At 45.3% G+C, this 19,748-nt stretch overlaps 1 protein-coding gene across 4 annotated transcripts; it reads left to right on the top strand.

Moving 5' to 3' along the window:
• Window positions 1–729: 729 nt before the first annotated feature.
• ZDHHC7 (zinc finger DHHC-type palmitoyltransferase 7) lies at window positions 730–17,250 on the top strand. 4 transcript variants are annotated; one of them, XM_063312701.1, is made up of 8 exons: window positions 730–906; window positions 5,586–5,664; window positions 11,243–11,565; window positions 11,777–11,901; window positions 14,074–14,170; window positions 14,648–14,729; window positions 16,261–16,391; window positions 16,558–17,250. In XM_063312701.1, the coding sequence occupies exons 3-8, from the start codon at window positions 11,260–11,262 to the stop codon at window positions 16,732–16,734; spliced, it is 918 nt and encodes a 305-aa protein (XP_063168771.1). In that variant the 5' UTR covers window positions 730–906; window positions 5,586–5,664; window positions 11,243–11,259; the 3' UTR covers window positions 16,735–17,250. The 4 variants fall into 4 exon arrangements, with proteins under 4 accessions (XP_063168771.1, XP_063168769.1, XP_063168768.1 ...); XM_063312699.1 differs by having other exon boundaries at window positions 5,540–5,664; XM_063312698.1 differs by lacking the exon at window positions 730–906 and having other exon boundaries at window positions 4,873–5,664.
• Window positions 17,251–19,748: the final 2,498 nt, after the last annotated feature.

Below are 19,748 nucleotides of genomic sequence, written 5' to 3'. Positions count from 1 at the left end.
CACAATTCCCTTGAGAGGCTGGCCGGGGCTTGCTAAGAAGCGCTTTCAAGAAATCAACCCATCCATAAAATGCATTCTTCGCAAGCAGGGAGGGTCGCCTAGATGCTGGGCTTGACCTTCCCTGAAAATGGTTAGCCTTCCAATCCAAAGCTTTGCAAGGACGAACAGCGCTAAAAGCATTCTGCACACGCCCAGAGGCATTGCAAAGGTGAGGGCTAGCCCGGAAAGCGGGGGGGGTGGGCATCGCCAAGCGGAGCTGCAGAATCGGCGAACGCAACGTCTCTGAAAGCGAAGGCAGGAGAAACAGCGTGCGTTCCGCGCAGGCGCGGACCAAGCCGCGCCGGGACAGGAACGCCCTAGAGTTGGAGCTATAAGGAGGGGCACCCAAGCAAACGTCACTTCCGATGTCTTTTGACGGGCGCCATTTGCGGAGCAAGCGGCATGTAGTTCAACAGGAGACAAGGCAAAACGCTACCCTTCTTCCTTCTCTCCGGCCACACGCCACGTGGGTTTTATTCCCCCGACTCCGGTCCCTCGGGAAAATGAGAGAAGCGGCGGGGAAGTCTCCCCCCTCTGAAGTCGTCGCGAATTCCTGACTTTCGAACGCTGCTCCCTTCCCTCCCTCTATCCCCTCGGGGAAAACCCGGCCCTCTGACGCATGCGCGGCCGTCCCCCTGCCCTCCTGAGGGCCGGGCCACAGGCGCTTGACGGGGCGCATGCGCGGGCCGCCGGGCTGCTTCTCAAGCTCGCCTGCTCGGCGCTGCCTCCGCGGCGACGGATCCTCAGCCGGCGGGGCCTGCGGGGACGGGTCCCTCCATCCGGGATGGGCCGGGATGCGGCCGGCACCGCCGCCATCGTCGTCAGCCGGGATTGCGGTAGGCAGAGCCCCGAAGGAGCCGAAGCGAGGTGAGTCTGTCAGGGGCAGAGGGCGGGGCACAGGGAGGCCCCGCCCGCCGGCCCCGCCCCGACAGCTGGCCCCGCCCCTCCCGGCTTTTCCCTTCGGCGCTGCTCTTGGTAGCCCCGCCCCCTTCCAGCCACTCCTGTCTGCTGGATGCCTGCCCTTCTTCTGGCCCGGACCTCACCTCCCATAATCCCCAGCCGCAGGGGATTATGGGAGATGGAGCCCATCCCAATTTGGGGGGGAAACAGCTGGTGCCCTCTGGGGAAACTCCAGTAACTCATCCCCAAAGCCAGAGTCCCCTAGAAAGGTTGGGCTCCATCTCCCATCATTCCCAACTGGCCCTGCCCTCTTTGGAACCCTGGCTGGGAATGATGGGAGTTGGAGCCCAACCTTTCTAGGGGACTCTGGCTTTGGGGATGAGTCCTCACCTCTCAATAGAGCAAGGCTTTTTCATCGTGCTGTTGGCCTGCTTAATGCAGGGCTTAAATTCCCCTTTTTCCTCTGCCCTGGGGAATAAATTCTTTCCCTTTTTTTAGGCACTGACATCAAATGTTCAGGATCAGGGACAGAACCTGTAAACAAGAACATTGGGTTTTTTTGTTAATATGTTTCTGTGCCCTCAATTTGTGTAAAATCAACACTGAATACGTGACAGTTGGCTTTCTGTCTTGCTAGTGTCTTACTCAAATCAAATCAATTTTTATTTGGTCAAAGACCAGCAGATAAAACAGAAGATTCACATCTAATTGGAATAAAAGGAAAAAGACTTAAAATTCTAAAAAATCGTTTGTATGCTGAGAACCTGGTGCTGATAATCAGGAGATGATTCTTTGCTCAGCATTTGTCTTTCCAGCAGAGAAATCAGGAAGCTTTTTACTCTTCCAAACTTCCTTTGCACATGATATAATTTAAGAAGACTGCAGAAGAAACAACTGGATAACCTGTGTGAAAGTATACACAGGTTTTGCGTTCTTGTGTAGTTCCCGATGTACCTTTTTGCATTATTTATGTACATGGTTTTTCTGTTTTTTTTATTTTATTTTAGAGAGTGTCTGTAAATACAGTAGAAATATTACCACAGAATGCAGAACCTTTGAAGGTTTTTAATGGCTTTATTTGACATTATTAATTTACTAGCAAATCCTGAGCTAGAGAGAGAACTGTAGACAGTTCTTCCATTAAAAATTTATAGAAAAAAAAACAGGAAAAATTTTGCTGTTTGTAAAAACACTTCTCTGAAAACCTCTTAGTAAAAACCAGGAATGGAGAGACTGATGCTCTCCAGATGTTGGGACTACAATTCCTGTAATTCTTTCCTATAGGTGATGGACTGATGGGAACTGAAGTTGAGAATATCTGGAGAGTATCCAGTTCTTTATCTATTAAACTCTTAAATACCGCTGTTGACATCAAATGGAACTTTCCATGATACTCTGTATCCTCATTTAAGGCATGAAAACTTGAGATGATTAAATTGGGGCAGAGAAAAGAATCCTTTAAACAGTATAGCTCATTTCCTTAAAAGTTAGAATTAACCAGCTTGCTTGGTTGTGATGAGTTGGACTTGGGTTCAGGTATTTCTGGCTGTAAATCTGAAACCAAATTCTATCCTAAGCTCTTAGCAGCGATGCTTCTAGAGAATAATGTGAAATTAATTCTACTGAACTTGTCTGGGCTGTTTGTGTAGTTCCTTGACTGTTACCCTTTCCAACTAGAATCTTTCCTGAGGGACTGGGACACTTACCTAGCTTTAGTTTCTTTTATGAAGAAAAAAAGTGAATTGAAACTCGTGTTTTGCATGCCAAGGGTATTTTGATACCGAATGAGAGCATGCCTCCCGACTGCATCCAGGAAGTGACACCCAAAAGAATGGGTAGGCTTTCGCATTGCCTTGCAAAATCTCAGGTTATTTCTGTTCTTTTTGGTGTCACCAGGCCAGTGCCCTGCCTGGCCACCCAACAGTAATTGGTTGACTCTAAAAGACACTGCAAGTCATTAGTGGAGATTCTGCCTCAGTAAGAATGCTGTTGGATATAGAAATAATTGGATGGAACAGGTGCCTAACCACCCACCCATCCCCTTCCTTCAGTAGTTGGCCATCTGCATATCAATCTGGCCAGTGCGTGCAGAAGTTAGAGGAAGGATGCATTGCAGAACGTGGAGGGCAGATCAATCCAGTGCCTTAGGGAAGAGATTAAAGACTGCTAAATGGAAGGTTAAAAAATAGATGCCTATTTATTTCAGTCTTAAAAAGAATGAGGAGAGAAAAGTAATGTGGACAGTCAAGTGTTGCAGCTGAATAAAAGCACAAAACATCTTTCTGAGCTACGTTACAAATGTTACTAGCAAAACATGAAACGTACTATGGTTTGCCCAGTTACTCAAGTCTTAGCTTGTCCCATTCCTGGCTGGTTGCTGGTAGGGAGAAAAGATGGGCTCCTTTCTGTCATAGGTCTCCAAAGTCTGCATTGGGGTTATCCATGTGTGTTATTGCGGAAAGCAAAACGGTGTTCCTGAGCTGTTATAATCATCAGCAGAACAAAGACTTGATTAATCTTCCCATGGGTGAATGGTGATGTTGGTGACCATTTTCAGAGTTTGGCTTAATACTCCCATGAATGTTGTCCCCATGTTAGTGGCCGTCTGGACATGCCTATGCTCCTACCTCAGCTCCTTCAGCAGGGTGGTCTTCTTGCCCTGCCCTGCTCACAAAGACTTGGAGAGAGCTCTGTGACATCATAGTTTCACCAGGCCCTGCTGATGAAGATGCCTGTGGACCTGAGGCAGGTCCCAAGTCTCAACAAGAAGAGCCCAACTGCCAGAATGGAACCACCACACCATGCCCATGATGTGGGTCAGGCAGGACGTGGGTGCCCTGCAGAACTTCCCAGCCCCCTTCGTCCTCACGCCTAGCACATGTCACCCCCATAACTTGTAAGTAGAAGGGGCTTGGCTTAAGGAACCAATTACGGGTATGTTGCAACCGACAGCTTGGAAATGCAAAAAAAGCAGAAGCTGGCTTTAGGGCAGTGAGAAGCTTTGCTTAAATCACAGCTGGTCCTCTCAAGGAGAGGCATCCATGGAAAAACATGTAACTTAGCATAGCTTTGAATATTCAGTTACAGGCAAATCACCGTTAGCGGTAGTGGAGCAACTGTGACCTTGGATGTGCAATACTTGGAATAAATAATCAAGAGGGGGTTAATTGGGTGCTTAGAAGCCGGCTGAGCCTCCTGCAGCTGCTGCTTTTCCTGGACAATAAAAGGCTGACTGGCTTGATTTCCTCCAAGACAGGATATGTTGATCCAAAGGAGCATTAGTTTCCAGAGAAATCTTTGAAACAGCATCTTGACTGTAGGCAACAATTTTGCTGGCATCATTAGTGTAGATGTCTTCTCCCTGGGATCCAGATACTGGAATCAGTGGATTTTTCTATTCTGGGAACACAGCCTTTATTCCCCTTCCTCAAAAACTCACTTTGCTCCCCAGTTTTGCTCACAGCTAGGGTCAGTTTAATAAACTGAAGGCTTGGCTTGGCACGGGGAAAGTCCCTGTTCTAATTTGGATCAGTTCATTTATGAGATGCATGGATTTGCTTCACATTCTGTGCTGTTGAGTTTTCTCAAAAGAGCTATTTGGGGAAGGATTTTATTTTGTTTTTTCTCTAATGATTTTTTTTTCATTTGCCCTAAACTAGCAATTTTTCTTGGATTTGCTGACATCTTCCTTTCACATGTAGGACCCTGGTGTTTTGGCTACGTAATGGCCACTGTATTCTCCTACTTTTTAGCTTTCTTTAGGTTTTCCACTTAGAATAAGAGAAAAGTACATCAAATTAAAACATTAATAGCAAAAATCAATATACCAGAACCCACAGATATCCTGCAAAAATAGCAAAAGAGGAATAATAAAATGGTTAAAAATATATATAAATGCTACAATAGAAGTGAAATTAAATGGCAGTTTAGTTGGAAGCATGGGGAATAAAATAATAGCTTAGCCCCTAAAAGTGAACAGAGCGGGTGACTGACAAAGCAATTTCTGGAACAAAATTACCACAAATGCCCTGGAAAGAAATGTCTAAGAAGGATATATTTCATGTAACAGAAACAACCTTTAGGGAGCCAAGCCTTTAAAAGCCAACCTCAAGCCAACGAATAATACCTGGAAACACAGAAGTAGAAGTTTTAACCCTGACAAAAATGGTTCCAAGTCATTCTAGCCACCGTATTTTGTGGCAGTTGCAAGATCAGAACCATCTTCCAGTGCGGCCCATGGACAGCATGTATTCTGTCTCCCAGATGGGTCATAACCCTCTGGAACAGGAATATGGAAATGGCCTGTAGACAGCTGGGCAACAAGTGAGCAGGGCAGATGGCTCGAATTCGACACTTCCTGAAACAGCTGATGGCGGATAACGCCGTCTGTTAACCACAGCCTCTCTTCGGAAGAATGAAAAACCTCTCTCGCCATCTCCTTCCTTTTCCTAGAGAGTCAGGATTCAATCCAGAGAAGGGGAGGTGCCCGAACTTGATAAGTGAGCCAGAGGTCAAAAGTGCTTCTCAAATGGGCACGTGCTTTCATGTCCAACAGATGATCTGTACTTCCCAGGTGATGCTCCACTCTTCTTTCCCTCAGGCTGCTCTGATTGTGACCAACAAGCGGTTTTATTATGCTTGTGCAGGTTACACCAGATATGATCGTGTGCATCTTAGAAGTCCAAAGGAACAGCAAGATGTCAGACTAACAGTTGTCCTTGACAGGTATGTAGACATTCTGGATTCTTCAGCCTGCTTCTTCCCTGCGCATTCAGAGTAGGTGGCCATTAGAAGCAGCCACGCTTACGGATCTCTACACCTCTTACCCAGGTTTGTGTAAAGCCAAAGCAGCAGGTAAAAGTTGTGAAGTTTGTGAACCAGCTGCAACTCTTCCACTGGAAAGCCATGGGAGTCTTCTCCACCAAATAGGCAGTTTAGGGAAGTGTGGTTGACCGATGTTGGAAGCACCACTGGATTTTGATGGCTAGTTGCCACACACACGTGACTAGGCTGTTTTGAAATTGCAGCTTCTTGGCCCAGGGCGGGGGAGATGTATTTTAGCAGGTATGCATCAAGAGTTCACATTATTCATAGGACAAGTCCTTGACTGGCATTGTTCTGTTTATATGAGCTGAGCTATTTGTACTGTTAATAGTTTAAGCTGTTGCTGCATCTCACTGTTAATGTCCCCTCCATCAGTTCCTGTGTCCTACAGTTACTGCCTTTATGCTGCAAATGACAAAACTTGCTTATTTGATATTGTAGTGACTGAGAAAATGGACTTGAAGTCCCAAAGTTGAAAGCGTTGTATCTGCCATCGATATACAAGATCAAACGCCCTCGGTCTTGGCTAAGAGTGTGCTGGCGAGGATACGCATCAACTGCAGTGCAGTATACTTGAAGGGCACCAGGTTGGGGAAGATTAATATAGGCAACTTTATAAAGCTGCAAAACAATTGAGCTCTGTCTAAAATATTTGTGGTTTGAAAGAGATCCTTTATGTGAAAGCTGTGTGCATCAGCGTGAGGTCTGAGTGATTTTTTTTTTTCAGTCTAACGTTTGATCACATTTTTTTGGTTTTCAACAAGTCACACCCATTTATGACATCTTTCCTTCCTCCTACTAACAATTAGTCTTTTAACTTCTGCAGCACCTCTGAAAAAAGAGAACCAGGTTTTTGCTGCCGAGTTGCTCCGTGGATTAAGCTCTGAACTGTGTACCAAAAATGAAGATTTCTGTTTTCCTGGCTTTATCAAGTGATAGTTAGGCTGTTGTTTGTTGTTAGGCTGATTATTTTCCAAAGAGAACATCAAGATTGGCTGTTTTATTGCTGCAGAGTGTACTTTTTTCAGTTGGATTCCTAGCGGTCTTAAGCATTGGGGTGGTTCAGACATAAAGCATGAATGGACCCTGATTTGTTCACCAGTTTGCGTGACCTAACAATTTGCCACAGACCAGGATCATAGAGGGTAAGGGCTGGAAGAGCCTTGGCAGCCATATAGGATAGCGGGGAAAGGAAATACATAATGTTGAGGCATCTCAAAGCTCTTTGATATAACGCCAAGCTGAAGGTGTGCTTTTTGTTAAAGTGTATGCCAAGCCGTCACAAGTAAGTTCATCCATTATGTAAGTCAGGAATAAAGAAACCTGACCTGTATCTGAACTAGGGTTTCTCGACCTTGGCAACTTTAAGACGTGTGGACTTCAACTCCCAGAATTCCCCAGCCAGCATATGCTGGCTGGGGAATTCTGGAAGTTGAAGTCCACACGTCTTAAAGTTGCCAAGGTCGAGAAACCCTGGTCTGAGCCATTCCATTGACCCAGGATGCTGAGCTCCCACGCCAGTTAATTGATTTGATCCAGCTACCCCTTTTCCAGCAGAGCAAATGTTAATAGAACAATTGCGTTGTATTCTCCTTTCTCTCTAACCTCCTTTTCCATCTCTTTCCGGTCTCTCCCTTTTCCTTTCTACCTAGTGGGCTTTCTTGAATAGAGACCAATATAGTTTGCAGAAAGTTTTTGCAGAACATTTTTGGAAATGAGAAGGTCCTCTCCTGACCCAGATGTTGCAAGGAAGGAGGAATAAAAGAAGAACAAGACCACTCTCTCCATCTTTAAGGCATTTCTGATACTCAATTTCCTACTCTGAACTTAGATCCATTTCAACTACACTGTGTACGGTATACAGGCTTTATGTAGGACCTGAGTAACTCTGGCTGGTAGCTGTCCTTTTAAAATGGGATAAATTGTCAGGCAATGTTGGTTAAATTATTTCTTCAGTACTGGAACCAGCTTTACACAAACTTTAGTTTACCTTGACTTGATGCTTAGCTGTATCTTGAGCCTGCTTCTTTCTCACTTTCATGAGCCATGCCTAAAACCACCAAGTCACTATTCTCCCGCGAGGCAGTGTTTGCATTATTGACCTTAATATCCACCTTATATCTGCTGGACCTCTTCACAGCAGCTTTGTTCCCTATTTATAGTAACAATGAGGAAGAGAATGTAGATTGTCCTATCTTCCTTTTGTCCTTGTTTGGTTCAGTTTGCAAGGACCAGGTTCATGCCTTGATTTGTGATAAATCAAGGATGGTACTCAGACTGGTCAAAGTGCCTCTAAAACTGCATTCAAGTATGCTGGTTTGTAGGGGAAAGGAAGCTGTCATCTGTGGGGAAATAGAAAAGCATCTGCTCAGATATTGCCAAATCAATAGAGTGCTTTCAGAGTTGCTCTTTGCCATCGACTGTAATAGCACTGAATCAATAGGGGTTTTAGGATGAAAAGCGTGTCTAGGATTTCTTGCCATTCCTGGCATTTTAAAGGGTTACACTGCAGCTGTTCACAATACTTTGATTTTCTGTTCAAATAGTTGGGAGCTCACTGGGGCCTCCTTCCTTCCCTAGCGAGCCTGGATTTAATGAGGCAGTTGTGCCTCAATGAAGCTTGTTAGAGCTTCACTCAAGACACCAAATGTGGTTCAGCAAATGTTCCCACCAGCAAAGCAAAAATTCTCCATGTGCAAGGAAAAGAGCAGGCCGGCCAGGAAAACAAGGACTGAAAGACGGATCAAAAGCAGAACTTTTTATTTCCTAAAGGCTGATTTTTTGAAAAATAAATCATAGTTGGTTCCTATGTGAAAGTAATTTAAAAGACAGAATCATTTAGTACAGCTAAAGTTATTTAAGCACATGAAAACAGTATTAAACAACGGAAGCCCAGTGATTGGTCAATCAAGGAGGAGGAGGATTTCATGAGCACCCTGTTGTAATAAGTCAAGTGGAGACAGGTTCCTCCCCAAGGGTCTTACAGTCAAGAAGCCCAACCAGAAGAACTGTGAGAAAAGGAAGCAGTGGTAAAGAGGGGAAGACTTTTATTTTGTTTTTATTTCAGTCATATGCTGTAGTTGGATTGTGTTTTGGGAGGTAGAAGTTCATGCTAACCCCTTCATGGAAAACTGGAATTTGAAGAAAGGATTTGAAGAAATGAACGAGGTGACTTCATTCCAGCATCCAGGAAATTAGTTTGCACAGATGATCTCGAATTTCTTATTTCTTGCCTGCCTGCAACTTAAGCCATCTCCATTGATGAGAAATCTATCACCTGACTGCAAGGAGATTGAGGGCTACACTGGAAAAGGCATTTGGGCTGCTCAAATTATGCTTCTAGGAATGGCTAATGGTGTGTGGATAGATAACATGAAAGACCACAACTTCATGTCTCTGAGGAGGACTGTAAAGTCATCTTTCAGAAACCCTTTTTGTAGGTTGCACAATAAGCTGTCTTTACTCGCAGCCAGAATGCTGTGTAATGACATCCATTGCTGTGCCGGTTCAGGAAACATGAATTTCAGAACAATTAATTTTGAACTGAGGTGGTCAAATCAGCCCATTTTGAGAGTTCTGAAGCCTACCCTGTATTGTGAACAGTTCTCAGGGCGGGAGGATGGTGTTATTCTTTTAGTTTTGAGAATCTCTCTCACCAAGGATTGTTTTTGAGGAACCAAACATGGTGAGCAAGGGCGGGGTGGAACTGTTCCTGGGATTAGATGACTGGTTACAAGCGTCTGTTAAAACGCCTTGCAAAGATCTGGATATTGTGGCATGGTGAACCGCTTCCCCACTCTTTTCATGTCCTTCCCTGTCTCTTTCTCTTCAACCGAGTACTTTAGTGATTTTCTGCTTTCCAGAACCATGTAAGATCAGTTGTTCTTCCATCCTCATAGAAGCAGGTATTTGATTTGTGATCTGCATCAGATAGTTTGCAGACCACTTTCAAATATCTATTTATCTATATTTCATATTTCATCACTGCCCATTTTGCCAAGTCCAAATTCTTGACTCATTTATTTATTTGCTTGCTTGCTTTATTTCTGTGCCACCTATTATTCCAGCAGGCTTTGAGAAGCTAAGAATCAAAAACATCGCTGAGCAACCCCACCCCCCTCCAAAATAATAAAATAATAAAGCCACCCATAAAATAAACCCAATATTGTGTCAAATGTATTAATCATGGCATGCCTTCCTCCTGTGATGTGGATGTTGAAAGCCAGCCTTAATTAACCATGAGGGGCAGGGATCCAAGGATTCTGTATGATAGCCCTAGGATAATTGGCTTCATGTTGCAGATACAAAGATGAAGCCAAGGGAGTGGTTTGGCCATCCTGGCTGGGTGTCCTGGAAGTAGCAGTTCTAATTCATCTGCAGGGCACCATCTTGGGGAAATCTTGCTTAAGTCACCTGGTTGCAGAGTCAAGAGCTGACTTGGGGACTTCTGGAAGTTCTTATCATATGCAGCCAGCCTCGTGAAAAAAAACCTTGGGATCTTAAATGTTTGGTGATGTGTCTGCTAAAATCAACCTTGGGCACGCTTAATCTGGAGTACTTCCTATTGCATTTGACTTGCCTCAGATTTGAATAGGATGGGTTGTTAAATCTGTTACTGTGTTCTGCCCTGCTTCCAAGTTTTTGTAATCTGCAGTGGCATTTAGAATTTATTTGAGATGCATGTAATTACATTAGTTTTCACCCAGTGCAAAAGCAGACACCCACTTCATCTAGTTTAATTTGCTTGTCTTTTGTAAAAGACTCAAGATTGACCCATGAGCTGTCTGCAGAAGCACTCTTCTCTCTTTGGGGAATTTCACACCTTGCAGACTTTTTTGTTTTTCTGGAGAAAGGAGAGGTAGCTGAAAAAGAAGTTTCAGAAGAAACTGTAGATGAAAAGAAAGGGAAAATGTGGGATGAGATGTAGATGTAAGTAAGTGTAGAGATTGGAGTCAATTCAAATCCAATAAAAGAGAAAAATATGCAGAAAATTCTAAAGGAAAAAAAAGGGGGGGCTTTCCCTAGGGCTGAGAGAGAGCAAAAAGAAGTAATAAAGAATTGATTAAAAGCAAAGTGACTTAAAATTATAACAGAAATGCTTCTTGATCCATTCCCCTCCACTGGAATCAGAAATGATTTGATGGCTGGAATTGGCCGTAACAGGCTAGGGACATACATGTTCTAACAGCTATAACTTTATTTTTCTCAAAAAGGAAAAACGTTGTGTTATTCCAGATATTTATTGCTTTATTTCAATTTATATAGCTGCCCCTCCTGTCAAAGTGATTCTGGGCAGCAATTCTATGTCCATCTTCTGCTTTAGTCTCTTGTTAAATTCCTTTTCCCTAAAAAAAAAAAATGGTTTGGGGAAATGCAAGCTGTGCCCCAAGGTTGGTTTCTATGCCTTGATAATAGAAGGTGACATCTGTGCTGTCCGGGGGCCTTGGTGCACAGCTACCCACCTGTTATTTTTCCATAGGGCCAGTCCAGAAAATCATGCAGTCATCTGGGCACAGGTTGCGTGAAGTTGAACATCATCCGCTGCTTGCTGAAAATGACTGCTACGACTCATCGTCTTCCGAGTGTGACCCGGGAGACCGTGTCTGGTTCATCCGCGACAGCTGCGGCATGGTCTGCGCAGTGATGACCTGGCTTCTGGTTGTCTACGCGGATTTTGTGGTCACCTTCGTCATGTTGCTGCCTTCCAAAGACTTCTGGTACTCCCTGGTCAACGGGGTCCTCTTCAACTGCTTGGCTGTGCTTGCTTTGTCTTCTCACCTAAGAACAATGCTGACGGATCCAGTGAGTAGAGCGGCCAGCCCTCTTGGGTGCCGTGCCGAGAACGCTTTCTCAACCCCGTGGGTTCACGCTTCCTATGATCCCACGGCCAGTGCAGCCTTGGGGAGTCTGGGAATTGAAGCGCAGCGTCCCCGGAGAACACGAGATCAGGGCACCCACCAGAAATGAATAGCCTCATTCTGGATGACTGAGTTTTGTCTTTCTGACGTTTTAGGGTGCTGTCCCCAAAGGAAATGCTACAAAAGAATACATGGAGAGTTTGCAGCTGAAACCAGGTGAAGTCATCTACAAGTGCCCCAAATGTTGCAGCGTGAAGCCAGAACGTGCCCATCACTGCAGGTATCTTTAGCACCATCCTTGATTTGCATTCACAAGTGCGTAGTTTGAGGAACTCCTTGTCCAGCTGGGACTGAGGTGCAAGCCCATCTCCTCACTGCTGCCTTGAGGTCCCATTGGGGTTGTCTCCTTTCAATGCAGCTTCTCCCCTGGAGAAGAGAGAGTGATCTTCCTCCAAATTACAACCGGGGGTAGGGGGGTTACTTAGTTCCACCCTAGCCTTGTACAAAAGTGCCTTCCTGCATTGAAAGGTGTACCGGTAGAGACACCTACACACAAAGGTACTTCTAACGATGTGTGTCTTTGCCCCGAGTGACGTTTCAAATCCTCACTCTTTTTCTCTGAAGCATAGCCTTGTTTCCTGGGAGTTTTCTCAGAAGAGACCACTCTCCGTGTTTTAAGTGGCCCCCGCTGCCCCAGAAGCGTGGATTGAGGTCATTCCTTATTTCAAGGTGTCTCCCTTTTGTTGGAACACACTCAGCCAAAGAGCACAAGGGGGTGGTTTCCTAGGTGCCGACTTCTTGAGTGCAGCAGCTGCTTCAGCTTGGCTCAGCCCCTCACTGCTTTAAGTGGAGGATTCAGACAAACGTTAAAGGCTGGGGGAGGTAGGGAGCACTCACTTCCGCTGAAAATGACGGTAGAGCTCGTCGGCCTCCGTTACAGCAGGCTCGTTTCCCAGACCGTGATACGCAAGTGCCCTGTTTGAAAGGCAGAGGAAAATGCTGCCCCCCCACCCCAGCCCAGTCTCAGCTGCTGTCAGCCCCCCTAGGTAGGCCAAACCATGAAATCAGCTCTCCAGGAAGGCTAGAGCTAATTTTGTTTAGATGGGCTGTAATAACAGATCCTTGCAAGTCTGTCTGAGCTCTGTCTCCTCTTCCTTCTCACAGTTCTGTGAATTAAGGAGGCATCTGCCCGAGCCGCTTCTGAATGTTGTCTTGTTTCTCAGAATTTAAAAAGTGTTTCAGCCCCTTTTGCCTAGGTAACAGCTCTTGCCTATCTCCATCAAGGTCATCTTCCTGACTCTCTGCAGCTGCAAAGCCAGGCGGAGTTCTTGCATGCTCCACTTTAGAATTGTTGCAGAGGAGACTTGTAGCAAAGTGGCGTGCTGTATCCTCGCTCCTATCGGAAAAACTCTTGTTTGTTCAGCGTGAAAGTCCTACCCTGGGAATCCCCAATTCTTAGACACATTTTAAAGTTTGGGGATGGATGGTGGGTGCTTTTACAAAGTTGCTTTTGGGAGGGGTTTTACCAGAGGGCTGCACAGGAGGCAGACCAGGCTACGAAGGCCCCCCGCCCTGCCATCTTTGTCCTCATCCTGGGCAGGTGGGGCACCCTTCCAGGCAAAGCCCCGGATGGCAGCTTCCCAGCATTTTCATGCTTTGAGAACGCTCACGGGGCCCATTGGATGCTCAGAGGCATTCTTCAAGACAGGGTTGGTTCTGAAAAGATTTTTTTTGCATTGCTACTTTTCCATTTCTTTCTGCTGAAAAAGTATAAAAAAGATAGGGCAGGCTGGGAGCCTGGCGACACAAAAGTTTTCTATAATGTCATTTCTTTTAATCTGTTCAATCGTGTCTGATTCTCGGAGACTGCCTGGACAAGTCCCTGCAGTTTTCTTGGCCAGGTTTTTCAGGAATGGTTTGCCATTGCCTCCTTCCTAGGGCTGAGGAGAGGGACTGGCCCAAAGTCACCCAGCTGGCTTCATGCCTAAGGTGGGACTAGAACTCACGGTCTCCCGGTTTCTAGCTTGATGCCTTAACCACTACACCACACTGGCTTTCATAATTTCAAATATATTGATCTATATTGGAGACCAAACCATATGACAAAAATCTTACCTGTATCATGCTTCTAAGTAGTCTAAAATAGCCTGGCATTATATTACACATTCACATTTAAGACTGGTCGGTTTGAAACCAGTGTGGTTTTCAGTATCTCCTTTAGTTTATCTTAGTTGCTTTGGTAATGAGTTACATAATTGTATATTGGCCTGGTCATTCCTCCAGTGTTTCAGCTGGAAAGTTTTGTCTAGTTCATAAAACAATAAATATATCTGGCTTGTTTATTGTACGCAGATACCTTGGACTTTCAGGGAAACTGATTCTGCTTTTGGCTCCAAAACGCACATAACCTTTTTCTATCGCTTTTTTTTTTTTACTCTTTAAATTCCGTCAGTATTTGCAAACGATGTATTCGGAAGATGGATCATCACTGTCCATGGGTTAATAACTGTGTGGGGGAAAGGAACCAGAGGTTTTTTGTGCTTTTTACTGTGAGTAAGAATTGTTATTTCTTTATCACAAATTGGGGAGAAATGTAGCTGGACATTTAAATTTGCAGATCATATTACTGGTGACGCTTTAATGCCACAGTCACCTCCTTGGTGATGGTGCCTGCCTTGTGGAATATTATCCGTCCCGAAATCCATACTGTTCCTACTCTTTTGGCTTTCTCTCAGGCCTTCCTTGTGTTAGGATGATGGCTGAGCATTTCTTTTTCTTTTTTTTTTTTCTGTTTGAACTTTGGGTCCTGTCTTCCAGTCAGCTCTGTTCTTTCTCTTTGATATGCATAGTTTTCTTTTCCTTTTTATTTCTAAGCTGCCCCAAGTCATTGTGGAGTCGGGCAGCCTCAGAGTGGAGAAAATAAATAAATGGATGAGAAGTAATGGAAGAGAGACTTGCCTTGCAAGTAGCATTCCAGACTTGCCTTGCAGACCCTAATCTTGTCCTAATCTTCCCCTCCTTTCCAGATGTACATAGCTCTAATTTCATCTCATGCTCTTATCCTGTGTGGATTTCAGTTCTTTTCCTGTGTCCGAGGTCAGTGGATTGGTAAGTGAGCACGTGGCCTTTGATCGATTTATTTTAAGCATGCCTAAATCGCTTTTTCTAGTAGGGTATTCAAGTGCCGTACGACCATAAAGAAACTGCGCTGCAAATCTGAAACCATGGGAGGGTTTTAAATCGTTGACTACAAAAGCCAGCGGTGGCAGCCGTCAATGAGAAGGAGGAAGATAAGCCAGAATGATTAAAACTGTACAAAAGCCAAATAACATCTTAAAAAGAGACGTAGTTCTTAAACAGTAAATAATTCAATTGGTGCCTAAATTTGATCAAATAAGGGGCCTTCTCACTCTGTTTGGGCAAGGTTTTGCAGAAGAACCATTACCTCTTCCAATTTATCTCCAGGGATGGAGTGCCAGTGGAAGACGGGTCTTGAAAAAGGAAATTAGAAGGCTGTTAGATTTCCTGGGAGAAGACCACCTTTTTGAAACATAGACTCCAAAAGGTTTAGGACCCTGAAAACTGAAATCAGCTGTTGAGTGTTCTTGGTGCACATCATTCTGTTTCATTAAGGAAACTGCTGGAGCATTTCCAGAAGAGCATTTTCTTGAGAGCTAGAGTGACATGTTCCAACAGACAGATGTTTTTAGTTTTGTTTTCGAAATAATTGCCTTTTTGAATTATGCATGGAAGTATAGGTGATGCTTAGATCATGCTGCAATAGACCCATAGAGAAAGCACTATGTATCTGGGTCATATTTTGCTATATTGGGGTGCATGTGGTGCCAGAACTGCAAGGGGCCTTCAACCCCCACCCCCACCCCCACCCCCAATTCAACATGATGGTTGAATATTGCCGGCACAGTTTCCTCAGATATTTTGCTGTGGCAGTCATGAAAACTGTAATGTAAGTCCTAAAATTCCATCTCAGCAGGTGTCTGACCATATCTGGGCTTAGAAATTAGCTGGGTCACCCCGATTAGTATTTGGATAGGAGACCACTAGCAAATCCCAGGGTCGAAGATTAGATTAGGAAGTCAAAAGTGCATCCTGGAGGAAGGCAGTGAACAATCTTTTCTGTACTGTTGCCAACATTTTTAAATGGACTGTAAGAAGAGAGCCATGTCAAAGCTTCTGGCTTTGAATAAAATGTGGTAGTTGGAAAGGGCCTACCAAATGCCTTCTGATTTAGAGATGTATCCATGAAGTTTTCAGGAGTCCACCTTAACTTGAAGGAAGTTTTTGAAGCCTTAAAATTGGATTGTCACTGTTCAAAGCCAGTGGGAATCTCCTAAACGGTCTGGCCAACATGTGTAATAAGTTCCCACCTTCTGTGACCCTCAACCCCACCCCCTGGTAACATGCCTATCCCTTCGCTATGTTGTACAATGTTTTTATACTTCCTATAAATACAGTCCTTTGTATTGGCTCCCAGCCATTTGCTAGCTAATTTTGGATTCCACCCCACAGTTCTTTATGCTGACTTGCTAATTATTCTAAAAAGACCTTGTGAATATGATGAATATGAGTCTGGATTCAGACTCTTCCTTCCTTCCTTCCTTTCTTCCTTCCTTCCCAGAATGCAGTGACTTTTCCCCGCCTGTGACTGTGATCCTGCTGATTTTCTTGTGCCTTGAAGGGTTTCTGTTTCTCATGTTCACGGCCGTGATGTTTGGCACTCAGATCCATTCAATATGCAATGATGAAACGGTAAGACTCCCCCCTTGCAGTTCGGACCTCGGGTTCCAACCCACCCGTCTCCCACGCGCCGCGCCCCAGCTGAGAGGCTGAACCTCTGAGAGGGTGAATCTCGGCGCACGCCCCGAGTTTGCAGACTTCCATATCCGTGCCTATCAAAAGTCCAATTAATTTGCAGGAGATTGAAAGGCTGAAGAGCGAGAAGCCCACATGGGAGCGGAGGCTGCGCTGGGAAGGAATGAAATCCGTCTTTGGGGGCCAACCTTCTCTGCTGTGGATAAACCCTTTCACTGGATTCCGAATCCGACGGCTGATGCTGAGGGCAAAGAAGGGAGCGCCCGAATTTTCTGTTTGAGCCTGCCCAATCACGCTGAAACTCAAAAAATTCGTCTGTTGTGTTTATTGGGCACCCAGGGGGCGGGGTGGGGAGACGCTGCCCACTTGCAACCTGTGACCAACGGAGTTTAACAAATTTACGAAACATGTTGCTTGTAGCAAGCAGAGTTTTATACCTTTATAACCCCAGACGTCTCGCGCGCAGGAGCGTAACCGGAATGTTTCCACGCCTGGCTTTTGAGCAAGCCCAACAGAGCAAACGAGAACAACCGAGGGAAGCAGGCAGCTCCCCCAAGGAAGCCAAAATACCATCTCAACTACCGTAACGTGATTTTACAGGACTGGTCATGCATTTTCATTTTTGCCAGATCTCTTTGTTGAGGGGCGTGTGGGGTTTTTGATGTTCTTTTTTCCTTTTCTTTTTTTAAACAGTTGATTTCTGCTCTTTTTTTTAAATGACTGTGTCTGGAGCCACAATTGTCAATTGTGAGACAGGGATAAATGCTGGAAACTGCTAGCCAAAAACGATCTCTGATTGGATGGTGTTTGGCGCCATCATGTACTTTTTCTGTTTGCCCCAAGGCTTGTGAGTTGTGTTAGCGTGGGTGACTATCGCACAGGGCCTATGATTCCCCCACTAGAGTACCCAAAGCCTGCAAGGTCTCACCTCACCAGATCACTCCTGTTTAGGTTCAGAATCTAAGCGCTAAATATGGAGCAACTACAGGTAGTCCTCACTTTTTTTTAAATGACTGTGTCTGGAGCCACAATTGTCAATTGTGAGACAGGGATAAATGCTGGAAACTGCACCATTCGTTTAGTGATGGTTCGGACTTATGACCAATCCTCTCACTTACAATTCTCACAGCATCCCTGCAGTCACATGATTACAATTTGGGCACATGACAACTGGTTCACATTTATGACCATCGCAGCATCCCATGGTCATGGGATTATCATTTTGAACCTTCCCAGCTGGCTTCTGGCAACCAAAATCAACAGGGAACCATGTGATTTGCTTAATGACCATGTGGTTCAATTAATGCCTGCGGTGATTCGCTTAACAGCCACAGCAAAAAAGGTGGTAAAATCAGGTCAGATTTGCTTAATGACCACTTCGCTTAGCAACTGAAATTCTGGTTCCAGTTAATGGTTGTTAAGTGAGGACCACCTGTATATGAGCAAGCTGCAGTCTGCTTGTGAATGCTTGTGTCAAATGGTTGTTTGTTCTCACTTGAGGGAGGTCCTGTTCTGCTATTTGGGTACATGTAGAATTGACTTTAAAGAAAAAGAGGCACTGAGGCCTGCCGATTCAAAAACTCCTAAGCCAGAAAACACTCAGTTGCCTCTTTCATTTCACTGCACCCGTTTGTTGTAAAGCAGGCCAGCAGTTTGGTCAAGAAGGCCCCCTGTACACTGGAGGTGGTGCTGGGAACTCAGGAAACTTGTAATTCAAAAGAAAGTGTGTTTTGAAGTTCAGGAGTTGAAGGCCACCCATCAGAAGTTTCTTAAGCTGCTCCATTCGTTTTTGAAGAAGCTGCTGTAGTTCAGCTGCTGTAGTTCACTAGTGCTTCGTTGTCGGTCCGTGCAGGGCAGAGGCTGTGCCCCTGCTGTTGAAGCCCCTGGCAATGCTGCAGCATCTATGGGGGAAGTCTGTCCAGCCGTCTTTCCTTAACTGGGGCTTGCCATTTGAGTTGAATTTCAATTTCTAGAACCGCCCCCCCCCCCCAGCAGTATATCCCATTAGCCTTGGGTGGGGCTCCTGGGAATTCATCCCACATGGGTGGCATCAACTCGGGGAAGGCAAGCCGTGGGCTCCCGGTTCACGGGCCCTCTTTGGAAGCAGGCAAACAGAACTGCTTTGGAGATGAACTTCGTGTTTCCTGTAGCCAGAAAGGAAGGTGCTATAGCAAATGGCTGTGGTTTGGTAAATGGGATTTTAAAACCACAAGAGAGCTTAAGCATTGGCCTGCTACTAAGGAAATGTTCCAGGCCTGGGAAAGGAGTGTGTGCATTTAACTTCCCGCGGGGTTTGACGGGTCTCAATGCTGTAAGCATCCCCAGCATCCTTTTGATCAGAAGATTCAGTGTAACTCTTGAGTATGTATGTATATCCCAACATTTTTTTTTAAAAAAATGAGCTTATTCTGAGGGTTGTCTTAACTCTAATAGGAATGAGTTTTTATTCTGTTACGGTGTCTCATGGTTCTGTCCTGTGCCTGGGCATCCGCAGCAGGTGGGAGGAGGAGACCTGCCTGCATGATGAAGGCATCACACAAACGTTGGCACTTAATGTACCTGAGTCTGATGCCGAGCTGCAAGTGCGCCAGAACGGCCTTTGCACGATGAGGTGTGTGGGTCGTTTTGGCATCGCGGCAGGTTTGGTGCGGACCCCCCCCCCCCCGAGTCTGTGGTTGAAGTCCCAGAAAAGACCATGCGTTGGGTGAAGTTGTTCTCTGGGCACAGGTGGAGCATTGCCAACCCTTTCCCCAGCATTTGCCCTAGCAACGCACAGAAAGATGTAGCCGTAATGGACACAGACCCTCCTTCAGGGCTGTGGTGTGTGGCCCTTCAGATGAAAGCAACAGGCAGGGCTTCCTCCCGCTTGTTCTGGTGGATGACTCTCGTGTAAAATCCAGTCTTCGCATTCGCCGGATTTTGGCATAAAGTGTTCGGCTTGCTCACCGCTCTTTGTATAGTGCCTTACCTTTTTGTGAGTTGAATCGCATGTTATAAGAGGTGTCCAAACGGGTGCTGTTGTAGGGGGCCCCCTAACACCCTTATTTGGGCACTTCAGCATTTAAAGACATACATATACAAAACGGATGGAACAGAGGTGGGGAAGAAGAGAGGCGAGCCCACAGGTCTGCCACTCGGTATGTTTTTGAGAAGATGTAGGTGTTTCTCCATTTAGAAGCCAATTCAAGTGTTTCTTCCCCTTTCTGAGAGAACTGGGTCTACCAATAATATTTCCACCCTGCTGCTAAAGAGGGTCCCCATCCTCCACTCGAAGAGGCACATCAGACTAATAAG

This window comes from Candoia aspera, chromosome 11 (assembly GCF_035149785.1).
Source record: "Candoia aspera isolate rCanAsp1 chromosome 11, rCanAsp1.hap2, whole genome shotgun sequence".
NCBI lineage: Eukaryota > Metazoa > Chordata > Lepidosauria > Squamata > Boidae > Candoia > Candoia aspera.
The sequence above is the reverse complement of the archived record's forward strand: the minus strand, read 5'-3'. Positions and strand labels throughout refer to the sequence as shown.

Bases quoted from the DNA above. Each gene is read 5' to 3' on its own strand.
- ZDHHC7 (XM_063312701.1), top strand. From the start codon at position 11,260: ATGCAGTCATCTGGGCACAGGTTGCGTGAAGTTGAACATCATCCGCTG. The intron at 11,902-14,073 runs GTATCTTTAGCA...AAATTCCGTCAG, and splicing joins GAACGTGCCCATCACTGCAG to TATTTGCAAACGATGTATTC. The intron at 14,730-16,260 runs GTAAGTGAGCAC...CTTCCTTCCCAG, and splicing joins TGTCCGAGGTCAGTGGATTG to AATGCAGTGACTTTTCCCCG.